The 23,247-nt window shown below is 43.4% G+C and overlaps 1 protein-coding gene across 1 annotated transcript in view; it reads left to right on the forward strand.

The window, feature by feature from the left end:
* The first annotated feature begins 4,328 nt into the window (after window positions 1-4,328).
* KLF13 (KLF transcription factor 13) overlaps window positions 4,329-23,247 on the forward strand; it is a 33,710-nt gene continuing 14,791 nt past the window's right edge. The window contains exon 1 of the mRNA XM_072345723.1: window positions 4,329-5,326. Coding sequence (XP_072201824.1) covers window positions 4,786-5,326 — 541 coding nt within the window. The 5' untranslated portion in view covers window positions 4,329-4,785. The remainder of the gene's footprint in view (window positions 5,327-23,247) is intronic.

The raw sequence follows: 23,247 nt of genomic DNA on the forward strand, positions 1-23,247 counted from the left end.
CTGGTCACAACTGTCTGCTACTGTAGCACAAAATAAAAACAATCATTGAAAACACTACGTTGCATGTAATGATCCATTTACATCTATATTATACTACTTTTCCCACTTTATACAAGGGCGAACAAACTCTTGTAGTAAAATACAGAAGTCTTTTCTATCCCATCTTCCAAAAGAATCAAAATCCTTCTTAGGTGTTGCTTTTTTCTCTTCATAGTTTATTTTCCTAATTGCTAATTATCTCTGCCACACCAGTAATGTCTTCTGCTATTTTGTGTGCCATCACTAATTAAAACTGTACCTCTCTAGTTTTGGAATGGAGGAAAACAGTACCAAGAAGTGTCTGTCCATCAACAGAAGCCATCAGATTACCTTAAAAGTCACATGGAACATTCTGGAAAAGCAGTCTGAGGAAAATTTCCAATGCGTATGGATTCAACTGAACTGAATTCAGGTTCACCACAAGAACACAGCCAGAGAAATCTGCTATTTTCATCTGTTTCCTTTTTATTCTATTTCTTCAGGGTTTGTTTGAGTTGTTTTTCTTTTTTCCAACAAGGAACTACTCATGCAGACGAAACAGAATGAAACCAGGTCTTTTCATCCCATCACTACTGTGCAGGAACTGAAATGCGAAAATGGACCACACGACCTTTTACTTTTCCCAGTCTCCTGAGGCGTTGTAAAGCAACAAACCCCCTGCAGTCCATAGGACTCCATTGGTTTAAACTTCTTGCAAGAGACTCACTAGATCCAAAGTATGTGAAAATAGAATATATATATATATATTTTCTTTTTAGTAAATTCATGCAGGAAAGGTGCTGATCAAATGTCAGCTACTCTCATCTAAATGCTTAGATAAAATGCCTAGACGCTATCCTGTTCTTGGGAATTGGAAATTTTTCTCTGAAAAAAATTCCTCTTTCCCACCTGTAACATTCCCATTTCAAACTAATTTTGCATGTTGCATACTTTCACTGCCACTTCCTTCATAAGCATGCAATACTATAGCATCCTTCTAATAGGTCTTATACCATTATAAAAAATGTCTTGCAATAGCTCACTTTCATTTTTTATTTATTTTTTTCTTTTTTTGGCCACGCAAAATTAAGTATGAGCTGATTTAAAGCAAATCTGGCATTTGTATGGGACCTTTCTAAAGTTCTTGTTAACAGAGTTCATAAAACCAGTTTAAATTCACAGTTTAAATTCACAAAGCATTACTGTAATTTGAAACAATAAGCCATTTGGGGAGTGACAGAACAGGGCAGATTTGATATAAAATTATTTTGTTCCTATGGAGCTAAACAAAACTTTAAATTATTTATTAAGAAGAAAAAACAAATATAAAACAAACAAACAAAAAACACAACCAAACCTGCTCATCAAAGCCAAGGCTGAATTATTTCAGTGTATGAAAAAATAGTACCAATAACAGAGGGAACACTTCTCATGTCAGTCTACAGGGCAGCTGAAAGCACATCAAGGACCATCAAATAAAGAAAATTAAATAGGAAGATATAGGCAGAGCTCAATTTAGGATTCACTTCTCCACTTGCTCTAATAAATGCACAACACATGATAACCATGGACACGTGGCTGGGAAAATACATTATCTTTTTTTTTTTTTTTAAAATAAAGGAGTTCATAAACAGGCAGAGTATATTGGCTTGGTAACTTTGTGTAGGATCTTTTTGCACTACTGACCTCATGACTGAAACGTATTAAGAAATGGACTCTTCACCACTGCCACTTGTACAGAGGCTGTTATTTCACACAGAAACATCTAATATTTGCAATACTGCCCTTAAAAGCTGTAAGTCCACCAAGTAGCTGGAATTTTCACATCCAGATGACAAACACACCCTGCTCCTGTACCCACCATGATAGTTTTTCATATCAAGTGTTCAAGAAGGGAAGCTTTTCTATTCTGGACAGCTATTCTTAAGTCAGAGCCACATTTTCATTCACAGTCCTGCTTTAACAAGGGAATAACACACACCCTGGTTACACACATCTTTCTGAACATGACTAAGATTTCTTTCAGATTAAAAAGCCTTTCTGTTGCGAGTAACCTTCACAACACTGCTCTTTTCCAAACGAGGGAAGGCACACCCAAAGAGTTCATCCAACAAAAAGAAGGGCAACTTTTCACAAACACAACCCCCCCGCTCAGCCCGCCATGAGCACGCAGCCACTCTAATATCAAATATCGCAGCTCCACACACACACACAGCAGCCTCTCAGCCACAGTGCTGCACCAGAACCAGAGAGTTCACTCATCCCACTGTGGACTGCATTACGGCTAATAAATTCACAAGAGAGGCATTGCTAGGAAACATGAGCAGCCATCAGAACAAGGTTTAAAGCTACAAACCTGTTAAGAAAGTTAGGACGTCCTCTGCCATTACTCCTCACCATCCTGCTGCTGCCAGCGGGTCATGCTGTCACACCATGCAGCACTCCTCTCTTCTGGCCACAGACTCCTGGGATGTGGTGAGCTGTGCTCCACCTTCTCATGCAATGAACCGAAACTGTAAAGAGCACTGGATATTGCCCCAAACAGCCCTCTGGGACCAAGGAGGCTTCCAAACCAACATGGCGCCCAAAGTCTTCTCCACAGCAGAAAGTCACACACAGCATGTAAGGCCTTCCCTGATTGGCCGTCACCTCCTCCTGGAGCCCGCCAGAGCAGGGCAGCCAATCACATCTCCCGGCTCGCCCGAGGGGTCTCTCCTCAGCCAGAAGGCAGCACAAAATGGCCGCCGGCTGATGCTGCCACAACCTGGAGAGCCCCAGCTGGCACCTCTCTTGTGGCCAGGGCTGGGCTACACAGGTCCTTTTTGACCACAGGAGGCTCAGTGGCAGCTGCAGATCTAAGGACAATGCAGCTGGGACAGACTGTGGACAGGGCAAGAGGAGGCAGCGGTGAGGTGGTGATAGGAAAGGGCCTATCATTGTGCTGTGAATCTGCTGCTAATTCTGAAGAGCTGCCAGCCAAATCTACTTCAGCAACCCTCCTCCCTTGACGAGGAGTAGGAGCTTGAACTCAAAAACTCTTCATTAATTGTTCTCTTTATTAAATTATTATTAGTTTCTTTTCGTAACTGCTCTTTCCTTTAGGGATAAATAGGCACGTTCCAAAGTCAACCTTTTTTACTTGGAAATGTGTAAACATTTCCTGTAGAGAGGAACGTTCAGCAGAACAAACGGTATGACATGCCTGCATCAGAATGATTTGGCTCAGTTCAGCACGAAACCACATCCTCCTGCGCGAGCAGCGTGCCTTATTTGTGCCGCAGTGACTCAAGTCCTGCAGAGCACCACAGGATGCGCTGTGAGGGGAGCAGACACTGAGGATGGTGCTAGACGTGGGTTACTCACTGAGCCTGACCTAGAGGGAAGCGCTGCATGAGAACCCAAAGCACAGCTTCTATAAAGCACAGTGGTAGCACAGGCAGACATTGCTCCTGAATAAGGCATTTCTACGTGCATGAAACCAACTTTTTACTCAACGCCAGAACTATGCAAGTTCTTGTAACAGATGTTCCCTTCCTCCCACACCCCCTCAAACTCCAAAACTTTCCATCCAGAAAGGCTTCCAAAGGAGCCCTCCTGAATTCCGACTGGCTGTCTCAGACAAAAGGTCCATCTGTACTTCAGGCAAGAATTTCACAAGCATTAGACTACAGAGTCCGTGTTCTAACCAAAGATGAGCACAAACCGACAGCCCTCAGCTCTGCATTCAGATGTGATGCTGTGAGTTAGTCACGCACACAGCCCGCTTATTCACTCGAGCATTCATCTCTATAAGCTGGCTGCGTTGTCATCTCTGTGAGGTGGAAATAATAATAATAATGTGCTACAGTGAGGGGGCTTTGAGAGAAAGGATGGAGATTTGTACCGTGTGTTCCGTGCGAGCCACTTAAACCCGTCACAACACATCACAGTCCCCGCTCCCGCTCTATCTGCAGGACAGCGGACCAAACCTCCCTCCTTTTCTCCGGCACTTTCACCGGTCACAACCGCACGGCAGCGCATCCTGGCGCCACGCAGAGCTGTCCCTTACGGCCGTAGCAGGGCGCAGCCCGCACCGCCAACATCCGGCTCCCGGGGGCGGCCTCCAGCCGTGCGCTGCCCGCTCCTTCCCGCCCGCGGCGCAGCACAGCGCAGCGTGCCGCACGCTCCCGCGGCGGGCGGTGGCTCGAGGCTCGCGGCGGCCCAGCAGCCAATCGGACGCTCCCTTTCATCCGCGGGCGGCGACCGCCCGGCCCTGCCCTGCCCGCGCGCCGCCGAGCGCTCGGCCCCGCGCGCCGCCAACCTGCTCGGCGCAGGATGTGGCCTCGCGGTGACGTCAGGGCCAGATGTTCCCCCAGGCCACGCCCCGCGGGGCGCCGGGCCACTCCGAGCAGCGATAACGGGGAGAGCCGAGCCCGCTGTCACCGCGCCGCGCACCGAACGGGGGAACCGCGTCGGTACCGTGTGACGCGCTCGAAAATCCAGCGTTAAGTCACGCTCCGAGCAACAGGCTGCCGGGATCTATCCGCTCATCCTTTCCCTCTGCCGTTGGACTTCAGCGCTTTTCTGATTTAGCGACGAGCTGGGCGTGATCGTCACGAGCGGAGCGCGTTGCTGATGGCTGCTGGGTCGGGCTGGACTTCTCCAGAGAGATCTTCAGAAATAAGGCACGGTCTGCTTGCATAATTTGTTTTTTCGTTTGCTTCAAAAGAAGGAAAAGTGCTTTTTTCTCACCTCTTCAGTTTGGATTTCTTTTTGAACTTATGAAAAATGGCAACAGCAGCATACGTGGATCACTTTGCAGCAGAATGCCTTGTTTCTATGTCCAGTCGTGCTGTTATCCATAGTCCCAAAGGGGAGACCGAGCCCCAGCCTGATGCCACAACGCGTCCTTCGTCGAACGGAGAAGAGAAGTGGGAAGTCAGAGAGACGGGGAAGGACAATGGATCGTCGCTGATGGTGGTAGCCAGCATTTTAGCAGATCTGAACCAGCACGTCCCAAACTCACCCGCTCTCAAAAGGGAAAAAACAGAGACCTTCGATATCACAGAAAAAATACACATTTCTATCGCTCCTAAGGAGTTTGGGGAAGAAAGTGTGTCTTCGGCTAGTAAGCGTGGGGGAGGAAAAGCAACCACACCTACTAGCCTGGCTGCAGTAACTGAGCCAAGCCCAAGACAAAAGAACAAACGCGGGAGAAGCTGGACTGACCCCGGATCACCCCAGAAAAAGCACAAATGCCACTATGTGGGGTGTGAAAAAGTTTATGGCAAATCTTCCCACCTTAAAGCTCATCTAAGGACCCACACAGGTTAGTTGCAACCCAGCCAGAGATTTATTTGTTACAGCTTGGTAATTAAATGAGTGTTGAAAAAACAAACAAACAAAAAAACAAGCTCAAAACCAAACTTGTATTTGGCCACCATGATGTTTTCACCTTTCAATACTCAAGCTTGGAAAAACCTACCAAAAAAAACCCCCCAAAAACAACAACAACAACAAAAAAACGTCCTCTGGGAATAAGCCCTTACAGGGCAGTGGTTCAAAGCTATGCTGCCCTTTCTATTACTTAATACCACAGGGTACGGAGCTTTTGTCGTCTGTGTGGATCCTACCAAGCTGTAATTTTTAGCTGCTGGCCGCCTTCTTCGGTGCATCTTCTACTTCCCTTTCCAATGCTTCTTACCCTCCCCCACCTAATTTTCCTGCCCTGTGCTCCCATCGCTGCCTTTATACCTGTTTATTGCTTCCCATACAAGCATCAATACCCTTAATACTTTAAAATTAAATGCTCTAGAGGCACCCAAATGGCTGTGTTTGTTTCTTTCTTTAGCAGGCATTTTTGTAAAACTAGCAGGCAAGAAGGCAGTTGAATTGCTAAACATGAGTCACAAGGAGATACTGAACCTGAGTGCAGGGGGACATGGGCGGCCTCCGAAAAGCTTTTGAGGGCTGAGTAAATCTGATTTCAATAGCAATAATGATAACAACAAAACATTTGAGCGCTAACACTAACTTTTTCTGATCAGCGTTCACTTCTTGGTGAAGTTTCAGTTCACCCCTTCTTTGTTCAGCCTTGTAAGCACCATGGAAGCTAGCGAAACACTTAGGAATACTATCTGGAGAGAGGCCCCATGATACGCCATACTTCACACCTCTGCCTAGTGGTGGGCAGCAGGATGGCCTGCTCCAGAAACTGGAGAGATCAATCTCTGCTGGAGATCGGTAACAGCACTTCTGGCAAGGCGCCGCACAGATGAAAGTAAGCTTGTGCAAGCTGTTCCACTGAATTATTGCAGACAAATTCGTTTACTAAAGTCTGTGATCAGTTTACTTCTGATGTTGAGAAAAAGATCAGAACCACACGACAGGCACCTCCTCAACTATTAAAAATTAGAAGCTGCAGTCCCACCCACACCAACCAGACCTCTACAAGCATACCTAGCTTTTCCGGCTGCCTTCTTGGTATAAAACAAAAGCCATGCTAAACTGAGGATGTGTTTTGCTCTGTGGGAGGGGAAAAAAGGACCCATCGAGTTAGAGCATATGGATGGACAATTCCCTATGCAGCACAGCCAAAGGAACAGTGTGTTCCTGGCACCCTGGGCATCTTGCCCTGTTTTGCACTGTGCAACTGTTCTCTGCCTGTTTGGAATTAGACAGAGAAGGTGCTTGCATGGAATTGTCTCCATTATTTTCAGTTCTTTTGCTCTCATTTCTGACCTTTGCCATTGCCCTAGAAGCGAAGGATAAACTTAGCTGTGTTACTGGGCTCTCAGACCAACCGGATACCTAGGGGAACTCCTCTCCCTGATTAAAGAGAAGAGGGCTGGGCCATGCCTGCCCTGCAGGGAGAGGAGCAGAGTAGGGGGAGCAGCACTCCAGGCTGCCACTGAGCAGAGTCATTCGGGGACGCTGGCTTGCCTCCAGGTTCTCGCAGTTGTGTGGGAGGTTGTTTTTTTTTTTAACTCTTCATTTCCTGTATTTTTTTTTTATTTTTTTTCTTTTCAGGTCTGTAGAGCTTAATTTGTTATTGCTGTAACTAATGGCACAGAGAGAGAAAGAGAACATGTGTATGAGAGCTAGAGGAACAGCAGGGAAAGGAATGGTTTTGCCTGGGGAGTGGCAGGACCCTCGGGGACCAGAGCTTCTTTGGGTGTTTTTTTTTGACTCCAGCATCTGTGTGGGAAGCTTTAAACAAAGCTGCCAAGTTTTCCTCCTCGCTGGCAACAGGTCTGTCTCTGTTTGGATTTAGTTTTAAAGGCTTTCATACCTCTTACTTATCTTGCAGTGTTTCCCAAGGAACTTGTGCTATATTTATTTTTCTTAAAGTAAGCTGTGGCTGGCTTCGAAAAAGCTAACAACACGCAGTGACTTACAGCCTGGTTGAACTCCAAAACATAAGGGGGTTTTACTGGTTTAGAACATGGGTCTTGAATCTCCTCTGCTTTTCAGTGATCAAAAAGTTACCTTGCTAACATGTACATATCAGTCTACCCACGTGTCCTGTGCACTGGATAGTGGCTGTCCACGTCAACAGGCACTGGATCAAGCACTCCAGCAGCATGTGAAATGTACTTTAAGCAGCTGCCCTACTAACTCCCAAACCTGATTCCTAAGCACCAATCAAAAGCTTCCACTATGGAGTGAAAAATTTCCATGTGCTGTATGACTAGGCCAGCTGGTATTTAAGGGCAAACTGAAGTACTGCAGGCTAAAAGATACCAATGATAGTGCTGGAGATATCTGTACAGTGCAGTTTATGACCAGCATTAGAAACCTGCTTGCCTTTGTCAGCCACTGTGCTCACAAATTTAAGGCTTTGTTCTTCATGTCTGGAGGAGGGGCAAGCCATATCACTGCTGTTATGGTGTGGCAGAGAGATACCTGGCCTTTCAAGTGTTATTCAGTAAATCCAGTCCACATTCATAGAAACCGAAAGCTGGCATTATTTTGTGGCTGTTTGGTGTTTTGATTGTTCTAGCTCAGTTTCAATGCTCAAGCGACCAAAGCAGACAGCAGTGTACAGGATGTTATTAACCCATTTCTAACAGAAGAAAAGCTAGAACAGACAAGGAAGCAGTGTCTTCCTTTTGTCCTTAGATCACTGCTTGGAGTGCAGTGTTTTAGAATGAAGTTATATGTGCTGGAGTGATCCACAGTATCTTGTTTTGTGTGCCACCAAGTTAGGCTAGCTTAACCTTTGGAATGCTTCATTTGTTGACGAAAACAACCTTGAACCAGGTGGATAACACTGGTCACCAAGTTCTCCACAGTTCTCTGCACCAGCCTGCAAACCCCATCCCCCTAGGTTTCCTTTCATGTTTATATTTTCCACCCCACCCACTCACTGGATGTGCTGGAGTTTACCATGATCATCAGCCACAAAACCCTTGAAGATTTAATGTTTACCAGAAGGTTATATTTAGTATCAGTGGGTAACGTCAAGTCCAGATTCTTTTCCACTGAGGTTCCCGTGGACCTCAGAAGCTGTGTTGTGCTCTACAGATGCACAGCACTCTGTCTCAAACTACAGTGATCTCATTGATACAAAAATCCCACTGGCCTAGCACTTTAAGAAATCCCCTTTACTCCTGAGGAGATTCCTCACCAGGAAGCACTTTCAGAACATCAGGCAAAGGACTTATATTACAAAACTCTCCTTCCTCTTAGGCAAGTTTTCTGCACAGGCTTACTAGACAGACTTGAAAATTCTCTGCAGTCACTGGTTACCAGTTAGCATCTCTGATGCATCAGTGGGAAGAAAAAGTGCAAAGCCTCATAACCACCTCAAGGTAGAACCTCACAGCACATTATCCTTGTGTTCTGAGAAGTTATAGAGCTCATTGATTCATTGCATTATACAACATACAAATACATTGGATCCCCGAAGTTCTACATACTACAGCTCCCCCCAAATCACTGTGACTCTAAAGCCATCTGCATTAGTATCTCATCAAACATGCAGAGAAAACACAAAATATAGCATTTCTCAAGTATTCTAGTGAATCTTCCTTCTGGACTTATGGGTAATGCTCACTAAGCACTACACCAGAACATAGGAGGTGGTTTTCAATAACCAGAAGTAAATGTATTTGCACTTATTAGTATGAGCTAAGGAGAAGTAGCCACCAGTGTCAGTCTGAAGTGCTACTGAGATAAGTGTGTCTGGTGGGACAGGTCACTTAACAGTGGCTCCTCTGTTCCATCGCTAAACTGTTATAGCTTACTTCTCCATGGCCACCTGGGCATAGAAAGAGGCTATCTTATTTTAAGGGAACACTACTGGAAGTTTTAGGCAACACTATTTTGAGGCATTAACACAATTTTAGGGAAACACTAAGGAACCCATGTGAAAAAAAAAATAAAAAAATCAATGTTTAACTTACGTACAATTTCTTCTCAGTCATTTCCCTAAGGAGATTTTTTTTAATGAATTCATAACTGAGATCTGTGAAGGTGGGGAAACTCATAATATATTTGGTATTTGAAAGCAGTCTTCTGACATACAAATGAATTGGGCCTCACTCTCACAAGGGTAATGCCAGCATAACAATTAGGCTGGGCAAAGTAGTATGGTATTCAACCTGTGTTCAGGTTTGCAAAGAAGCATTGATACAAAGTACAGATAGTGTTTTAAGAGGAAGGATGGTTTTCACTTTTGGTTCTAGTAAATCTGATTTGTTCTATGTTAATTTAAAGCACGGCATAACTTCTTTAAAGTTCATCTGAATCAAGGTGTCAGATAAATGCACATGAAGAAACTAAGCAACAAGCATAAGGAGAAGCAAGTTCAAAGGCCAATGAAATAAGGTGCACCTTACATTTTAGCACCTCCCAATAACTGGAAACTTAAGAGCTTAGCTAGAAAAAAGTGGACTAAATCTGGCTTATGTTCCCTTTTATCTTCCTTTGTGTAAGCACATAATGACTGCAGGTGGTAAACGTGCATGAGCTGAAGGCAGGCAATATTGATAAAGAAGGCTACAATATAAGAAACTTGAAGCAATTCCTCCTGTGTCACCCAGCTAGTGCTGTGTACCACTAGTTCAGCCCGACCTCTAAGCTAGTAGCTCTGCACTGAACATAAAGCTGCCTTCACCCTGAATGGGACACCAGCAGAAACCGGAGGTGCTAATTTCCCACAAGCAGGAGTACAGGAGAAGCGAATTTAGCCTTCTCGATGCTGCTCTGCAATCTCAGTTCTGGTGTCTGGGCTTCCAGTTTATTTTACTCGTGTTGGTTAGCTGGCTGGCTTTACATGCCTTACTCACTACCATTGGCATACACTCAGTTTATCAAGTGGCTACAGGGCGCCTCTTAAGCTTTTCTGCCCCATAATACTCTTTCTTATACTGCTTTCTACCTCCTTTCTAAGCTTAGCAAAAACTTCTCTCAAGTGTTACTCCTTGAAACCAGCTCAAACAACAGCCTCGGGACTGCTTCAGCTTCAAATGAAACTGTACACATGGCCCCTGCAGCCTAAATCATAGGCATTCTACCTTATCTTCATTTAGTACAGTTGCCTGTTCCTGAACCTTACTGAAAATTGATGCTCTTAGTTGTCTTTCAATAACCCTTTAATTTTCAGAACAGTACCAAACTGTGAAGCCTTGATTTTGTGGGTTTTTTTGTTTTGTTTGTTTGTTGTTCTGAAAGGGCTCTGTAACTCTTGAGAAGCGCTGCTGATTCTTCTATGAAAGTTTGAAGTGTAGAAGAAAACATGACACAATTTCATTAATAGCCCTGCTAAGGCCCTTAGGCCATTGTGCAACTCTGAGAAATATACTAGTTATGCATATTGATTTTAAGCCAAGATGCAGTTTGTGGTTTTTGAAGGTAATAAATAAGCAGTATATACGCTCTACATCTTCTCATCTTAAAAATCTCTCAAAATAAGTACAGAACACAAAATGCATGAAAGAGTAAGTAAGTTTTAAGACTTACATTTTCAGAAGTAGCCAAAGTCAGAAAGGCAAAACTGCTGCTGCTCACTCCATTTACCTCTCTAGTTCAGGGTTGAGTAACAGGATACAATTGACTCAGCTGCAAAAGAGTTTGGGTTTAATTGGTTGTGTGGAGAATTCAATTGGTGACAGCTGCATTTAGTAGTATTAGCTACAAAAAAAGCACTAAAGCTTCTGACAGTTACACAGATATTCTGTGAAAGTCTTCTCCCTTCCCTGCACCCCTTCCAGTCTTTACTATGGTATTAATCATTCATCAGTTTCTGAATTATTAATGACAGGATAGCCTGAAAGCTGCTATCTCTGAGATATGTTATGTTTTGGGTTATTTAGAATAATAATAGCAAATGAATTTGTACTTGTCTGGTTACCACAGCCCAGCGTACAATACAGTACATACTTTGAGAAACCAAAAGCTATGTCTGACAGGATTTTGCAATAGGAGCAAACATATGATAAAGTTCATAGAACCAAAGAACATTGTGTCCCACCATTATCGTCCTGCATCCATTGAAGAGCAGATCTTGACAAGAATTTCTTCATCTGGTCCAACTGCTGAAGCTTGTTGCCTCCATTTTTGAAATACTATATAAGACATGACAGAACATACGAAAAACAGTTAATTCTGGAATATAGGATGTGTGATAAAAATAAATTGATTAGGAAGATCAGAGTAATGATTAAGTCTGCTATTTTATAGCTGAAGTTGTTTTTCACCTTCGAAAAAATCTCTCTTGAAAAGACTGTAGAAGGCAGTGACCATTTTGCATCCCTGACCATTTTGCATCCCTGACCATTTTGCATCCATGACCATTTTGCATCCCTGACCATTTTGCATCCATGACCATTTTGCATCCATGACCATTTTGCATCCCTGAGGGACAGAATAAAAAATTGAGCAAGTACTTCAGAAATCTGGACCATAAGAGAAGGTCTCTCTGCCTGCCTTCTTGGAGAAATAAAGCTGTTGCAAACAACTGACAGAGTTTAGGTATGGGAGCTAACAAGCCTTTAAAGCAAAATTGTACAAGTTACTGTCATAACTGAAATGAACACCGGATCTACCAAGATAAAAACTCCTATTTCTTCCTCCTCATCACTATCTTTGAAAGGGGTATAATCAGCAAAGCTAAATATTTTCTCCCTGTCAACTTTTCCCCAACTTTTCTCTGTTTGCTTTTGCTGACTGACGGGAAGAGAAAGATGACGATTTGTTTAAAAGACAAACGAGCACCGAGTCTGAGGAGGGGATTCATGGTCGGGTTATGTTGCACAGAAACACAGTCAGTAAACCAGGAAAGGAAATCTACAGAAAGAAAACCAAGCAATTTGTGACTTCCACAATTCTTTGCAAATTACATTTTGCTGAGACAAGTTTTACTCTGACAGCAAGTTGCCAATGGGTGCAGCCTGGAATCTTACATTAGGAGAGCAGAGGGTGATTAACAGGCAAATCCCAAAGATCTAGGTCTTGCAGATAGTCCAGAAGGAGTGAGGAGTGTGCTTCTATTAGGAATTAATTACAGCCTTAGGAAAAAGTGTTCTGAAGTACCTGCAGATGATTTTTGTGCAGTAGCTCATCCAGTGCTTCTCTGCAGGACACTAGAAACTATTTGTATGTCATACATGTTCTGTATAAACAAACCTTTTGTGGAACAGTAATTCATTAAGAACTAAACTCAGTCAGATTTCATTTGAAAAGAAGGTGCCTTTAACCATTCAAAACACAAGTGCTGCATTGTGTTGTTGCCTGGTAGAACATGGCTATGGCACGTCCAAGAGCACAAACCTGGAACTTGTTTATATTGGACATGTGGTTTCTAGTTCTGTTTTATAACTTAAGTATGTTCCAATTTTTTTCCCCCACCTTCCAGACTTGGATCAGCTGTTTGGAAATCAGTGGTGACAGAGCCAAAAATATTCTACTCTTGCAGGACAGTCTTTTAATGCAAAATAGCCTTTGTAGGCTCCTTTCTGCAGTATTTGCAGAGGTATCCCTTTGTTACCAACTAAGCTTTTATTAGGCAGATCCACCTGGGCAGTGAGCTCATTATCTTGCTGTGTATAGTTTTAACAACAGCTACACAATGTAGGTTATTCAGGTTCAAGCACTGAAGCCAGACGCACATATCCTGTATTTTTCACATCTTGCAGACTCAGCAGGTCGTGCACGGACTCCACTTAAAAGTTTTTAAACCTTCAGAGTTCCATCTTTGTAGCTACTAGTAGAAAAAGCGACCTCAGAAGCTTTTCTTGCAGCCCCAACAAAAAAAATTTACTTACCAGGAACTTGGCACGAGTCAAATGGTACCGAAGTGCGCATGTCCTGAAACGACCTTTGGTGCGAGGGAAAGATTTTCTGTAATCACTTACAGCATTTTTGGAGTGTTCTCAGGAACTGCAGGCAAATTATTTTCGACCGACTGTCTGTTGGCGTTGCAGCCATTGGATCAATAAGCTGTCTTAGATTTATTGCACATTATGTGTTTTCCGGACTTGAACACTATTCAGGGGAGAGCACTGTATTGCTGCTATACATTCTCAGCTTTCCATCAGCTTTGGCTCTGCAACAAGCAAAAGCAAGTCAGCAACACATGAGCAGAATGAGCAGCTTGTACTATCACTGACAGTAGTTTTAAAAGCTGCTCGAGGACTGGAGCAGAAATGCTAAGCACTTGGTTCCAGAGGAAGACAAGCAGAGGTACAGCAGCTGAAAAGGAGTAATTGAGCTTCTTCAGCTAAATGGCTGTATTCCCACTATTGGGCCTTACAGTAGAGCTAGCTGAGAAGGGTTAGAGCATGGCAGCCTAGTCTGTTGTACTTCCTGCCAAAATATTCTGCACTGGTGAGCTGCTTTTAACATCTTGAGAGAAATATTTGTCTTGCAATTTGGGTGAAATGAATGAAAATACATTGGTACAAATTTACATGCAAGACTAGGACTTCATAGAATCTTGTAAAACCTCACAGCATACATGGGGCTTTCCTAGATTCTTTACTTCATAACTTGGGATTCTACTGTAACAAACACGAATAGAGATGCCACTGACTAATTCCTGTTATGTACTATGGGGGGGAGGATAGTTAATGAATTTAAATGTGTGATTTCTTTTAATGCCAGCAGAACAGCAGAGGAGCATTAAAACATGATTACTTTGGCAGTTTTTGTTTGTTTTGGCGATTAATGTATTTTGGAAGACCAATGTGAATTGTATGCAGCTCTTATGCACGCATGTGAAAATCCTAACGGAGCACTGAAAGCCCCTCTAAGTCAATGGAAATTTCCATTTGGCATATGTATGTCCATACGAGCAGTGGCAATAGAATGCTGGCAAATCTTCTTGTACAACAAACCCAGGGTGTATTTACTAAGATGGTTTTTGAAATGTTAAGAGCACAGCCAAAACAAAACTGGATGTCTTGGATACCCTGAACAATTAGTTATCTGCCACTACTCACAGACAGATGTTTTTCTCCTTTGTGCAGAGATGCACCACATCTGCATCTTCCATTTTCTCCTACTGTCATTCTTGGAAATAACGGAATTCTTCTCGCTAACACAACCTACAAAAGACTTGCAGAAGCAAGGATATGCTATTAGTGCTATGCTACCAGTGGGAATATAGCTGCATATTATGGGAACGTAATGCTTCTCAAGGTTCATCCCACAACTTTCTTAGCGCCTCCTCTGCATATACATACATCAAACAAGATCAGTAATTACTTTTACATATTGAGGGAGACCTGCACCATTTTTCTACATTTTCCTTCCAGTTTCAGTCAATTTTCTTGTGTTGGCACCTCCTCTCAGTCTGTGGGACAATTTTATCAATGGCACCACTTCATTGACCAAATCAGCCATGATTTAAGTCAGCATCTTTTTGAGTCTAACTTCTGGGGAACTGTTTTAATCAACAGGTCTCACAGATGACTTTCAGAGAATGAGATGGTTGAGCATCCCATCAGTGTTGTCATTGCTGTGCTCAGTGAAGTAAGTAAAGGTTGTAAAACAAGTGGCATAAATGCTTTTCTGTAAACCCTGTCCCAGACGTATAAAAATGGGAAACATACGAAGGAAATGTATTTAGGAACATGACTGTCAGACACCTTATTAAGGTGCTAATTATGGAGCTCTCCTTACCTAATGCAGGACAAAACTGGATTGAGAAACAGCTTCTAAGCACAGCTGGTCAGCAGCAGCTTCTTCTAAGCAAAGGTTCAGGATGTCTCCAAAGGAGTGTTTTGCTTTGCTTTAAATGGAGTAAAGAACATTTTGTTGTTCAGTTTCTTAAAGTAAGTTCAGTTTATGGAATTGACTGTTTCTGCTAAACAGCTTGGACTAAGCAAACATGCTGTTTCTCTACCAATACAAGATCTCACCTGACTCGCAGTACAAGATCTACAATGTGAATGGCTATTCTTTTTTAGACCCTGTTGCTAACACTGTCTACAGGGGAAAGCCACACAGAACTCACTGTGTTGTTTTATTCTGCATTTCCGTACATCAATTTTTGAGCAGTGCTGCCTCTGGAGAAAACAATATCACTGACCATATCAAGACGAGATCAGCTCTATAACAATAAGCTACTGTGAACCTACATCCTTTTCTCCAACCTTTAAAATGTCATTATTTGATATGCTGCTGTTAATTACCTGAAACTTTAGGGCTCAATAAAATAAAAAAGTCATAGCTCAGCTCTTTCGCTGTGCTTGATAGGATCGAGTAATATAGATTTGAGTACTCTCTCTTTCCTCAGTCTAACATGGAACTTTGCAGAAGCATTCTTTCATCCTTCTTTCATCCTTATCTTGACTGGTGTGCTTATGGACTGTTTGTGAGAACATAATTCAATTTTTACATGCTATCGAGTTCTTACTTTTGAACGTACAAATCACTGAGCTTAAAAATTCTTTCCTCTCATTAAAAATCTAGTAGGTAACAAAGTCCTGGATGCATCCAGGTTACACTGTGTATTTCTGTAGTAGGCACTGATGTTGTAAGCTGGATGTGGCTACTGCTGCATGATCCTACAGGTCAATCAGGGAGACAGACATTTGGTATAAGCTACATCTTTCTGTATGTTTTATGTGTGTATATATATATATGTATATACATATATGTACATATATATACACACACACAGACATCTGCTTTCATAGATGGTGAGATGAAATTATCACAGAAGGATGAATGTGTCACAGCAACTGATGTGATACACTCAGATTTTCTGTGCATGCTTTGGCAGAATTGAGCTGCACTCTCATTTGCAAATGATAAACTTTGCAAGTTCTCATTTAACTGTTTTCTCAGCTCAGTAGTTGTAGAGTTCTGTGGTATTTCCTTTCTGAAGAAACTAACATGCTTTCCCTTTGAGTGCCGTTGTTGCCATTTCAAGTACAAACACAGTAAGAACAAGAATACCGCAGCACAACTGTTTTTCACTTTGAAATGTTCCTCTATAAGCAAGCAGACAACATTGTGTATTTAACTACATGATGCTGATGTTCTCTATTTTCTGCACAGAACAGTAAATATCTGTGACTACTGAAGTATCATCTTTCCAAAGACTAACATTTCCTTACTTGCCTATTATTCACAAAGAGTAACATTCCTAAAAGTGAGTTGTAAAAAGTTTTCTTGTCAAAAGAAAGCAGAAACAAGTATCAAAGAATTGACTGGAATTCATGATCGAAGTACTGTGTGCACCACATCACTTGTAGGAACAACAGACCGTCCCGTTTGGTGCTGTCAAGCTGCAACAGCGATAGTCAGATCATCTCAGTTTCCCAAAGCTAACTCAGGGTACAGCGTAGCTCATGAAGTTGCAATTCCTGTTTTCTTTGATTTTATTTACAGTCAGCCTGTTGTAACAGAATCTTCTGATGACTCAAGTTTATGAACCTTGCAGCCCTGCACATGGCAATTCTTGAATTGCAGCCCAAGACCCCTCACAGCTGCCTGTGTTGTGCTGAGCAGGAGGTAACAAATATGGACAGGGAGTCAAGGAATCAAGCTCAAATCCCAGACTTAGAACTGGACTGAACAAGAGTCTTAAAGGAAATAAGATCAGATGGGGACTTCTGTGATCTTTTCCAAGTGAAAATTAATGTCCCGTGCTTAGGGTTCTGGAGGCAACCTACAGACTTGTGTGGCAGGGATTGTCTGTTAGAATTTCAAGTAATAGCCTAAAATAACCTGTGTTTTCTATTATACTGTACAGAACGTTCCTATCTATCTAGAAAGCTTCTCCTGAAGATCTTTGGCAACAGTGCAATTGTTTATTTTGCAGAGTATTTCATTAGCCCCTCTGCTTTAGGCAAGCAGTTTGCTGGACTGATTTGTTGCACACAGAAAGAGAAGTACCATCTCAAGGAGCCAGAAAGGTTCCTCTTCTGACCCAAACGAGCAGGGCTGTTAAAGAGCAGATCAGATGGCTTCTTAAATGATAAAGTGTAGCAGAACATGAGTAAATGTGGCTGAAGCACTAATAATTTATATGTTAAGAAATAACATAAATAATATGTTAAGAGAACTTTTTACTACAACTTGTACACCTATAGAGCAACTGCATCTAGACATGAATGTGACCTGTAGATCTCAGAACCTTGGTAAAGTGCTTATTCTGGCAATAAAACAGTGAGTCAAACACATCCAAGAGGCTTTTTAACTGCTTTATAGAGCAAGTGGTGGCTGCTGGACGGCCCTTCTAGTATGCTTTCTGCATATAAGCCACATTCTGCACAGAAATATAAGTGGTTTTAAGACTAGACTATTCTGTAAGGGGAAGCAATGAGAACATGAGCAAGGCATGCAAAGAAAAACAGTTATAAGACATAAAGAAGCTATGTTTGTATAGATGCATAATGTTATAAATTTAAAATCAGTAAAGCTGTTCCTTTCAGTACTACTTTGAAAGAACAAAAAAAAAAAGAATCCAGATGGTTCCTGCATTTCCAAAGAAAAGAGAGAAGTTTTCAGTTCCGTATTCCAAGATGGCCTTGACAAAGTCATCTCTGAAATATGTCTGCCTTCAATGTAAAATCTTCACATTACGGTTATGTTCAATCCAAAGCCATACTCAGATAAGTGGATGCTAACTCTTACTCCTCCACAACCACATACTTGATTCATTCACTGCCAGCACTCACTGCCATAGGGGCAGTTGCCATGGCCTCTCTCCTGCATCACAGTCCCATGTATCAGACGTAACTGGTCTGTGACCTTGCGAGCAGATGTCCAGCAAAATACCATAAAACACAGAGAAACTGCAGGTTCTGAGCTGTACCCAGGGCTGTGCTGAAAGAAACAGTGTTCTTCCAGTGATGCTTATCTACTGCAGCCTCTCCTGTTGCATGGTGTGCTCCCACCATATGAACTACTGATGCCTGAAGTCTCACAGATTCTGGGTGAAATTGCTTTGCAGACCTATCTAAGGAGCAGTCGATCCTGAGGGCATTGCAACATCTCATTAATAACCAATCACTCCTATTCTGTATAGAATATGAGCAAGGTGCAAAAACACATGCTTTTGGAAAAAGCTTGAGACATTGGACTGGATGCTCTCTGATTGAATGAGAACTTGTACACCTATGAATTAACTTAACTGCTAACAAAATAATTAAGACAGCCAACGCTAAAAGAAAACTAAATAACGGGCAATTGCTGAAAATTTTACCCTATTTATTTTTTGCCTGTATATGAGAATGAGACCAACATGCTTACACAAGTATTTGTAGCTTTAAAGAAGTAACACGTGAAAAAGACTGAAAAGCTGAAACTAGAAAGGAGTGGGTAACTCGCTCTTTTTTTCTTTAAGTATTGGGTGCTTAAAGGAGACTGTTAGATGAGGAGATGCAAGATAAACAAGAAAGGTACTGATAGAACAGGATATTGTCAAAGGTTACCCTAAAATCTACCGGCACCCATGACAGGGGTATAGACGGCCTGCAGGGCCGCTATCCCAAAAGGAAAAGAAAACAGGGAAAGAGAAAATAAATACAGCGGCAGCGATCTAAAGAGGCACACTATTTTACTAAATACTATATCGGAATACAGAATAACACAATATAATACAATATAATTGGAATTAAAGCTAACGAATCGAGTAAAATAAGAGAGAGTGAGTCCCGAAACCGAGAGGCCTACTGTAACTCTAGGCGAAACGGCTGGAACGCTCCCACACGGCTCTCCCCCTGGCTGGCAGGATCCAAGAGAGCGAGTCCAGCACTGAAGTGAGATTATATAGTCCTGGTCATATGACTGACCGTGGTGCTCCCTGGGACATGTAGTCTTCTTTCTGTGAGCAGCAGATTCATCAAAATTATCTATGCTTAACATGATGTTATGATGTGGAATACTGATAGCAAAATTACAACATTGCAAAACCATGACATTCCACCCCTTATTCTACATCATTACATTATGCTTATTATACACACACACACATATATATAGTTGTGAGTAATCAGCAACCTTATTTTCTTAACAACTTATATCTATTTCATGCAAATCCATAAGCTGAAAATAAAACTCCGTAACTTAACACACTATTATTTACTAAATCGAGGAAATGGCAAAACTGCCGGAAAGAGGAACATGATAACGGTGGAGGGAAGAAAGGGGAAAGGCAGCACTAGCGGGGCGTCCCCCACATCATGGTGCACTCATCCTTTCCCTAAGCTACAGGGCCGCTGCATGGAGGACTTCTTGGGACTGTCCTCATCTGTCTCCATCAATCTGGATGTCAGGCAGGAGCCCAGAGCATAAGCAGAGGGGAGAAGCAGACCAGCATCACTGCTGGTGGTATGGCCATCCTCCAAGTCATCCATTCCCTTCAGTGGAACAGAAGCATCAAGGAGAGGCTCAGCAAGAAACTCCCCAGCAGGTGATCACAGTATCACAGTATTGTGCGAGTTGGAAGGGACCTTAGAGGTCATCGAGTCCAACTCCCGGGATTCGAGCTCTCTGTGTAGCAGAGCGGCACTTCTACCACTTGTGCCACAGCGGGGGATTCGAACCCAGGCCTCCGGTGTTGCAAGCGGCAGTTCTAGCACTGCGCCACCGGGGCACACGATGGTGCCAGCAGCTTCACATCCTGGCCTGGAGAGTCCAGCTCCAAACCCTCATAGGGGAACAGCGAACTCAGGCCTCGTGGCTGCAGGATGACCCCCCTCACTGCGGGGTGGCTCACTTGGCACATCCACACCATCCTCACCATGGGCTTCTGCTTCTTGCCCAGGTGACAGGGATAGGAGTGGAACTGCTGGGGCGGTGTCTGGAGTACCATGCCTCCATAAAACTTGCTTCTCCAGTCCTAATATGGTATTTCAGGCGATAGCATGGGGTACTGGTACTGCGTATGTTTCGAGCCACCCAGTGGTTGCCTCCACCATGGTGAGCACATAACGCTTACCATTGCGAGATCATGGCAAGGTGATATAATCAACCTACCATGCCTCCCCATATTTATATTTTTGCCATCGCCCTTCCCCCCAAAAAGTTTCCATCCTCTTGGCTTGTTTAATTATAGCGCATATTTCACAGTCATGAATGACCTGAGCAATAGCATGCATAATTAAGTCCACCCCTCGGTCTCTGGACCACTTGTATGTTGCATCTGTTGCTTGATGGCCCAAGGTCTCATGGGCCCATCGAGCTAGGAATAATTTAGTCTTGTTCTGCCAGTCTAAGTCTATTTGAGCCACCTCAATTTTGGCAGCTCGATCGACCTGATGGTTATTTTGATGTTCTTCAGTAGCCTTACTCTTAGGCAGGTGAGCATCTACATGGCGCACCTTTACAACAATGTTTCTTATTTGGGCAGCAATGTTTTTCCACAGTTCAGCAGCCCAAATAGGTTTACCTCTTCGTTGTTGCCAGTTGTTTTGTTCCCACTGCTGCAACCACTCCCATAAGGCATTTGCCACCGTCCATGAATCAGTATAAAGATGAAGCATTGGCCACCTCTCCCGTTCAGCCACATCTAAGGCCACCCCTCATGCTGGACGGCCGGGCCTCCAGCGGGCTGGATGGGGGGCAGCACGACCTCCTGCCCTGTGGCCATAGCAGCGGGTGCCTGCTCAGCCCGGAAGCGCACCAACCCCTTCCAGATATGGAACAGACCCACCGGGGGAGCCGAGACCGGTGTTGTCCGCTTGGGGTTGCGCTGCTCCGCTACAGGCTGCCTCGTCTGGGCTCGGGAAGGAGCCTTGCTCTGACCGGAGGTTGTTACACTCAGACTGGAGGGCGTCGTGCTCAGACTGGAGGGCGTTGCGCTCGGACTGGAGAGTGTTGCACTTGGACTGGAGAGTGTCATGTCCAGACTGGAGGGTGTCACACTCGGACTGGAGAGTGTCACACTCGGACTGGAGAGTGTTATGCTCGGACTGAAGGGCATCTCGCTCAGACTGAAGGGCGTCTCTCACAGACTGGGGTGCGTCTTGCCTGGACCAGAAAGCATCAAGTTCGGACCGGAGGGTGTCACGCTGATATAGGAGGTCATTTCTCTCAGCTCTGAGACTCTCCATCTCAGTTCTGAGACTCTCTATCTCAGCTTCAGAAACTTTCTCCCTCTCTGCCTTTTCAGCTCTGAGACTCTCTCTCTCAGCTTCAAAATTGAATAAGGCCCAATAGGCATTAGCCAGGCCCCAAATCATTTGTGCCTCCTGAGATCTGCCTGTGCCGCAACATTCCTGCCTCAAATATGCGATCAAGCTCTCAGGATTCTTCAAGTGTTCAGGAGTAAAGCTCCATGACGCTGAAGATGTCTGCCTTTTTAAAGTCTCCTCAAAGCCTCTCCACACTCCCTGCCACTCAGTATTCTCTGGTTCTGGGGAAGACTTCCTCAGAATGTTATAAATCCAGATACTGAGTGAGATTAATAAAATAACCAACAGTATGTTCAGGGAAATTAACAGTGTGGTCAAATGGGCATTCAAAAACTGCATAATGGATTCAGGGAAGGGACAAGGAGCATGCAGTCCCCTGAAAAGCAGTTTTACTAGCAGTTTTAACAGAGCACACATTTTTTTTTCCTCTCTTCAATAACGAGATAGCAGAGCTAAAAGTTTACAAAATATTCTGGGGTATTGGCTGTCCGCCTGGACTTTCAAGGTCAAGCTCCCAGGTGCAGAAACGTAAACTTTAGATAGCTCCTTAACGAAAAAAAAACTCGTAGCTCTGTAAAAGCTAAAGGAACAGCAGGGAAAACAGCAGCTTTTGCAGTTTTTCCCCACTTTTGCCCCTTTTTGCCCAAATTTCTTGGCAATCTGCCCACATTCTCCACCAATTAAATGTCACAGGTTACCCTAAAATCTACCGGCACCCATGACAGGGGTATAGACGGCCTGCAGGGCCGCTATCCCAAAAGGAAAAGAAAACAGGGAAAGAGAAAATAAATACAGCGGCAGCGATCTAAAGAGGCACACTATTTTACTAAATACTATATCGGAATACAGAATAACACAATATAATACAATATAATTGGAATTAAAGCTAACGAATCGAGTAAAATAAGAGAGAGTGAGTCCCGAAACCGAGAGGCCTACTGTAACTCTAGGCGAAACGGCTGGAACGCTCCCACACGGCTCTCCCCCTGGCTGGCAGGATCCAAGAGAGCGAGTCCAGCACTGAAGTGAGATTATATAGTCCTGGTCATATGACTGACCGTGGTGCTCCCTGGGACATGTAGTCTTCTTTCTGTGAGCAGCAGATTCATCAAAATTATCTATGCTTAACATGATGTTATGATGTGGAATACTGATAGCAAAATTACAACATTGCAAAACCATGACAGATATAAAAATGAGACCTGCAAGGGTTGAATGCTGAACTACCTGTCTTTTCTAAAAAGCTGACCTGCTGTAAAAGTGTGCACACCAGAACATGAGTACAACTGTTTTCACAGAGCCTGGTTCTGTTATTAAAAAGTAAAACTGGAGTCCAGGCTTGAATGAGAAGTATGGCTTTACAATCTGGGTACAAGTTCTTCTGAAGTGTATGTACGGGCTTATGCATACCTGGAATGGAAGCTGCTCCTGTCATGCGACAGTCCTACTGTTTGATTACCAGCCCATGAAATTACTTCCCAGCATTGCCTGTTTCATGAAGCTGGATTCTCTAAATGATCCCTGACTGATGCTGCCCATAAACTACATTGGTACCACCTTGAATTCTGGTACAACGCATCCAGAGTCAAAAACAAAATTCCCACTCCCTTTCTCCTTATGGCAAACTTTCAGTATCAAACTGCTCCGCTCAGCTATA

Source organism: Excalfactoria chinensis, chromosome 10 (genome assembly GCF_039878825.1).
Source record: "Excalfactoria chinensis isolate bCotChi1 chromosome 10, bCotChi1.hap2, whole genome shotgun sequence".
In the NCBI taxonomy this organism is placed as follows: domain Eukaryota; kingdom Metazoa; phylum Chordata; class Aves; order Galliformes; family Phasianidae; genus Excalfactoria; species Excalfactoria chinensis.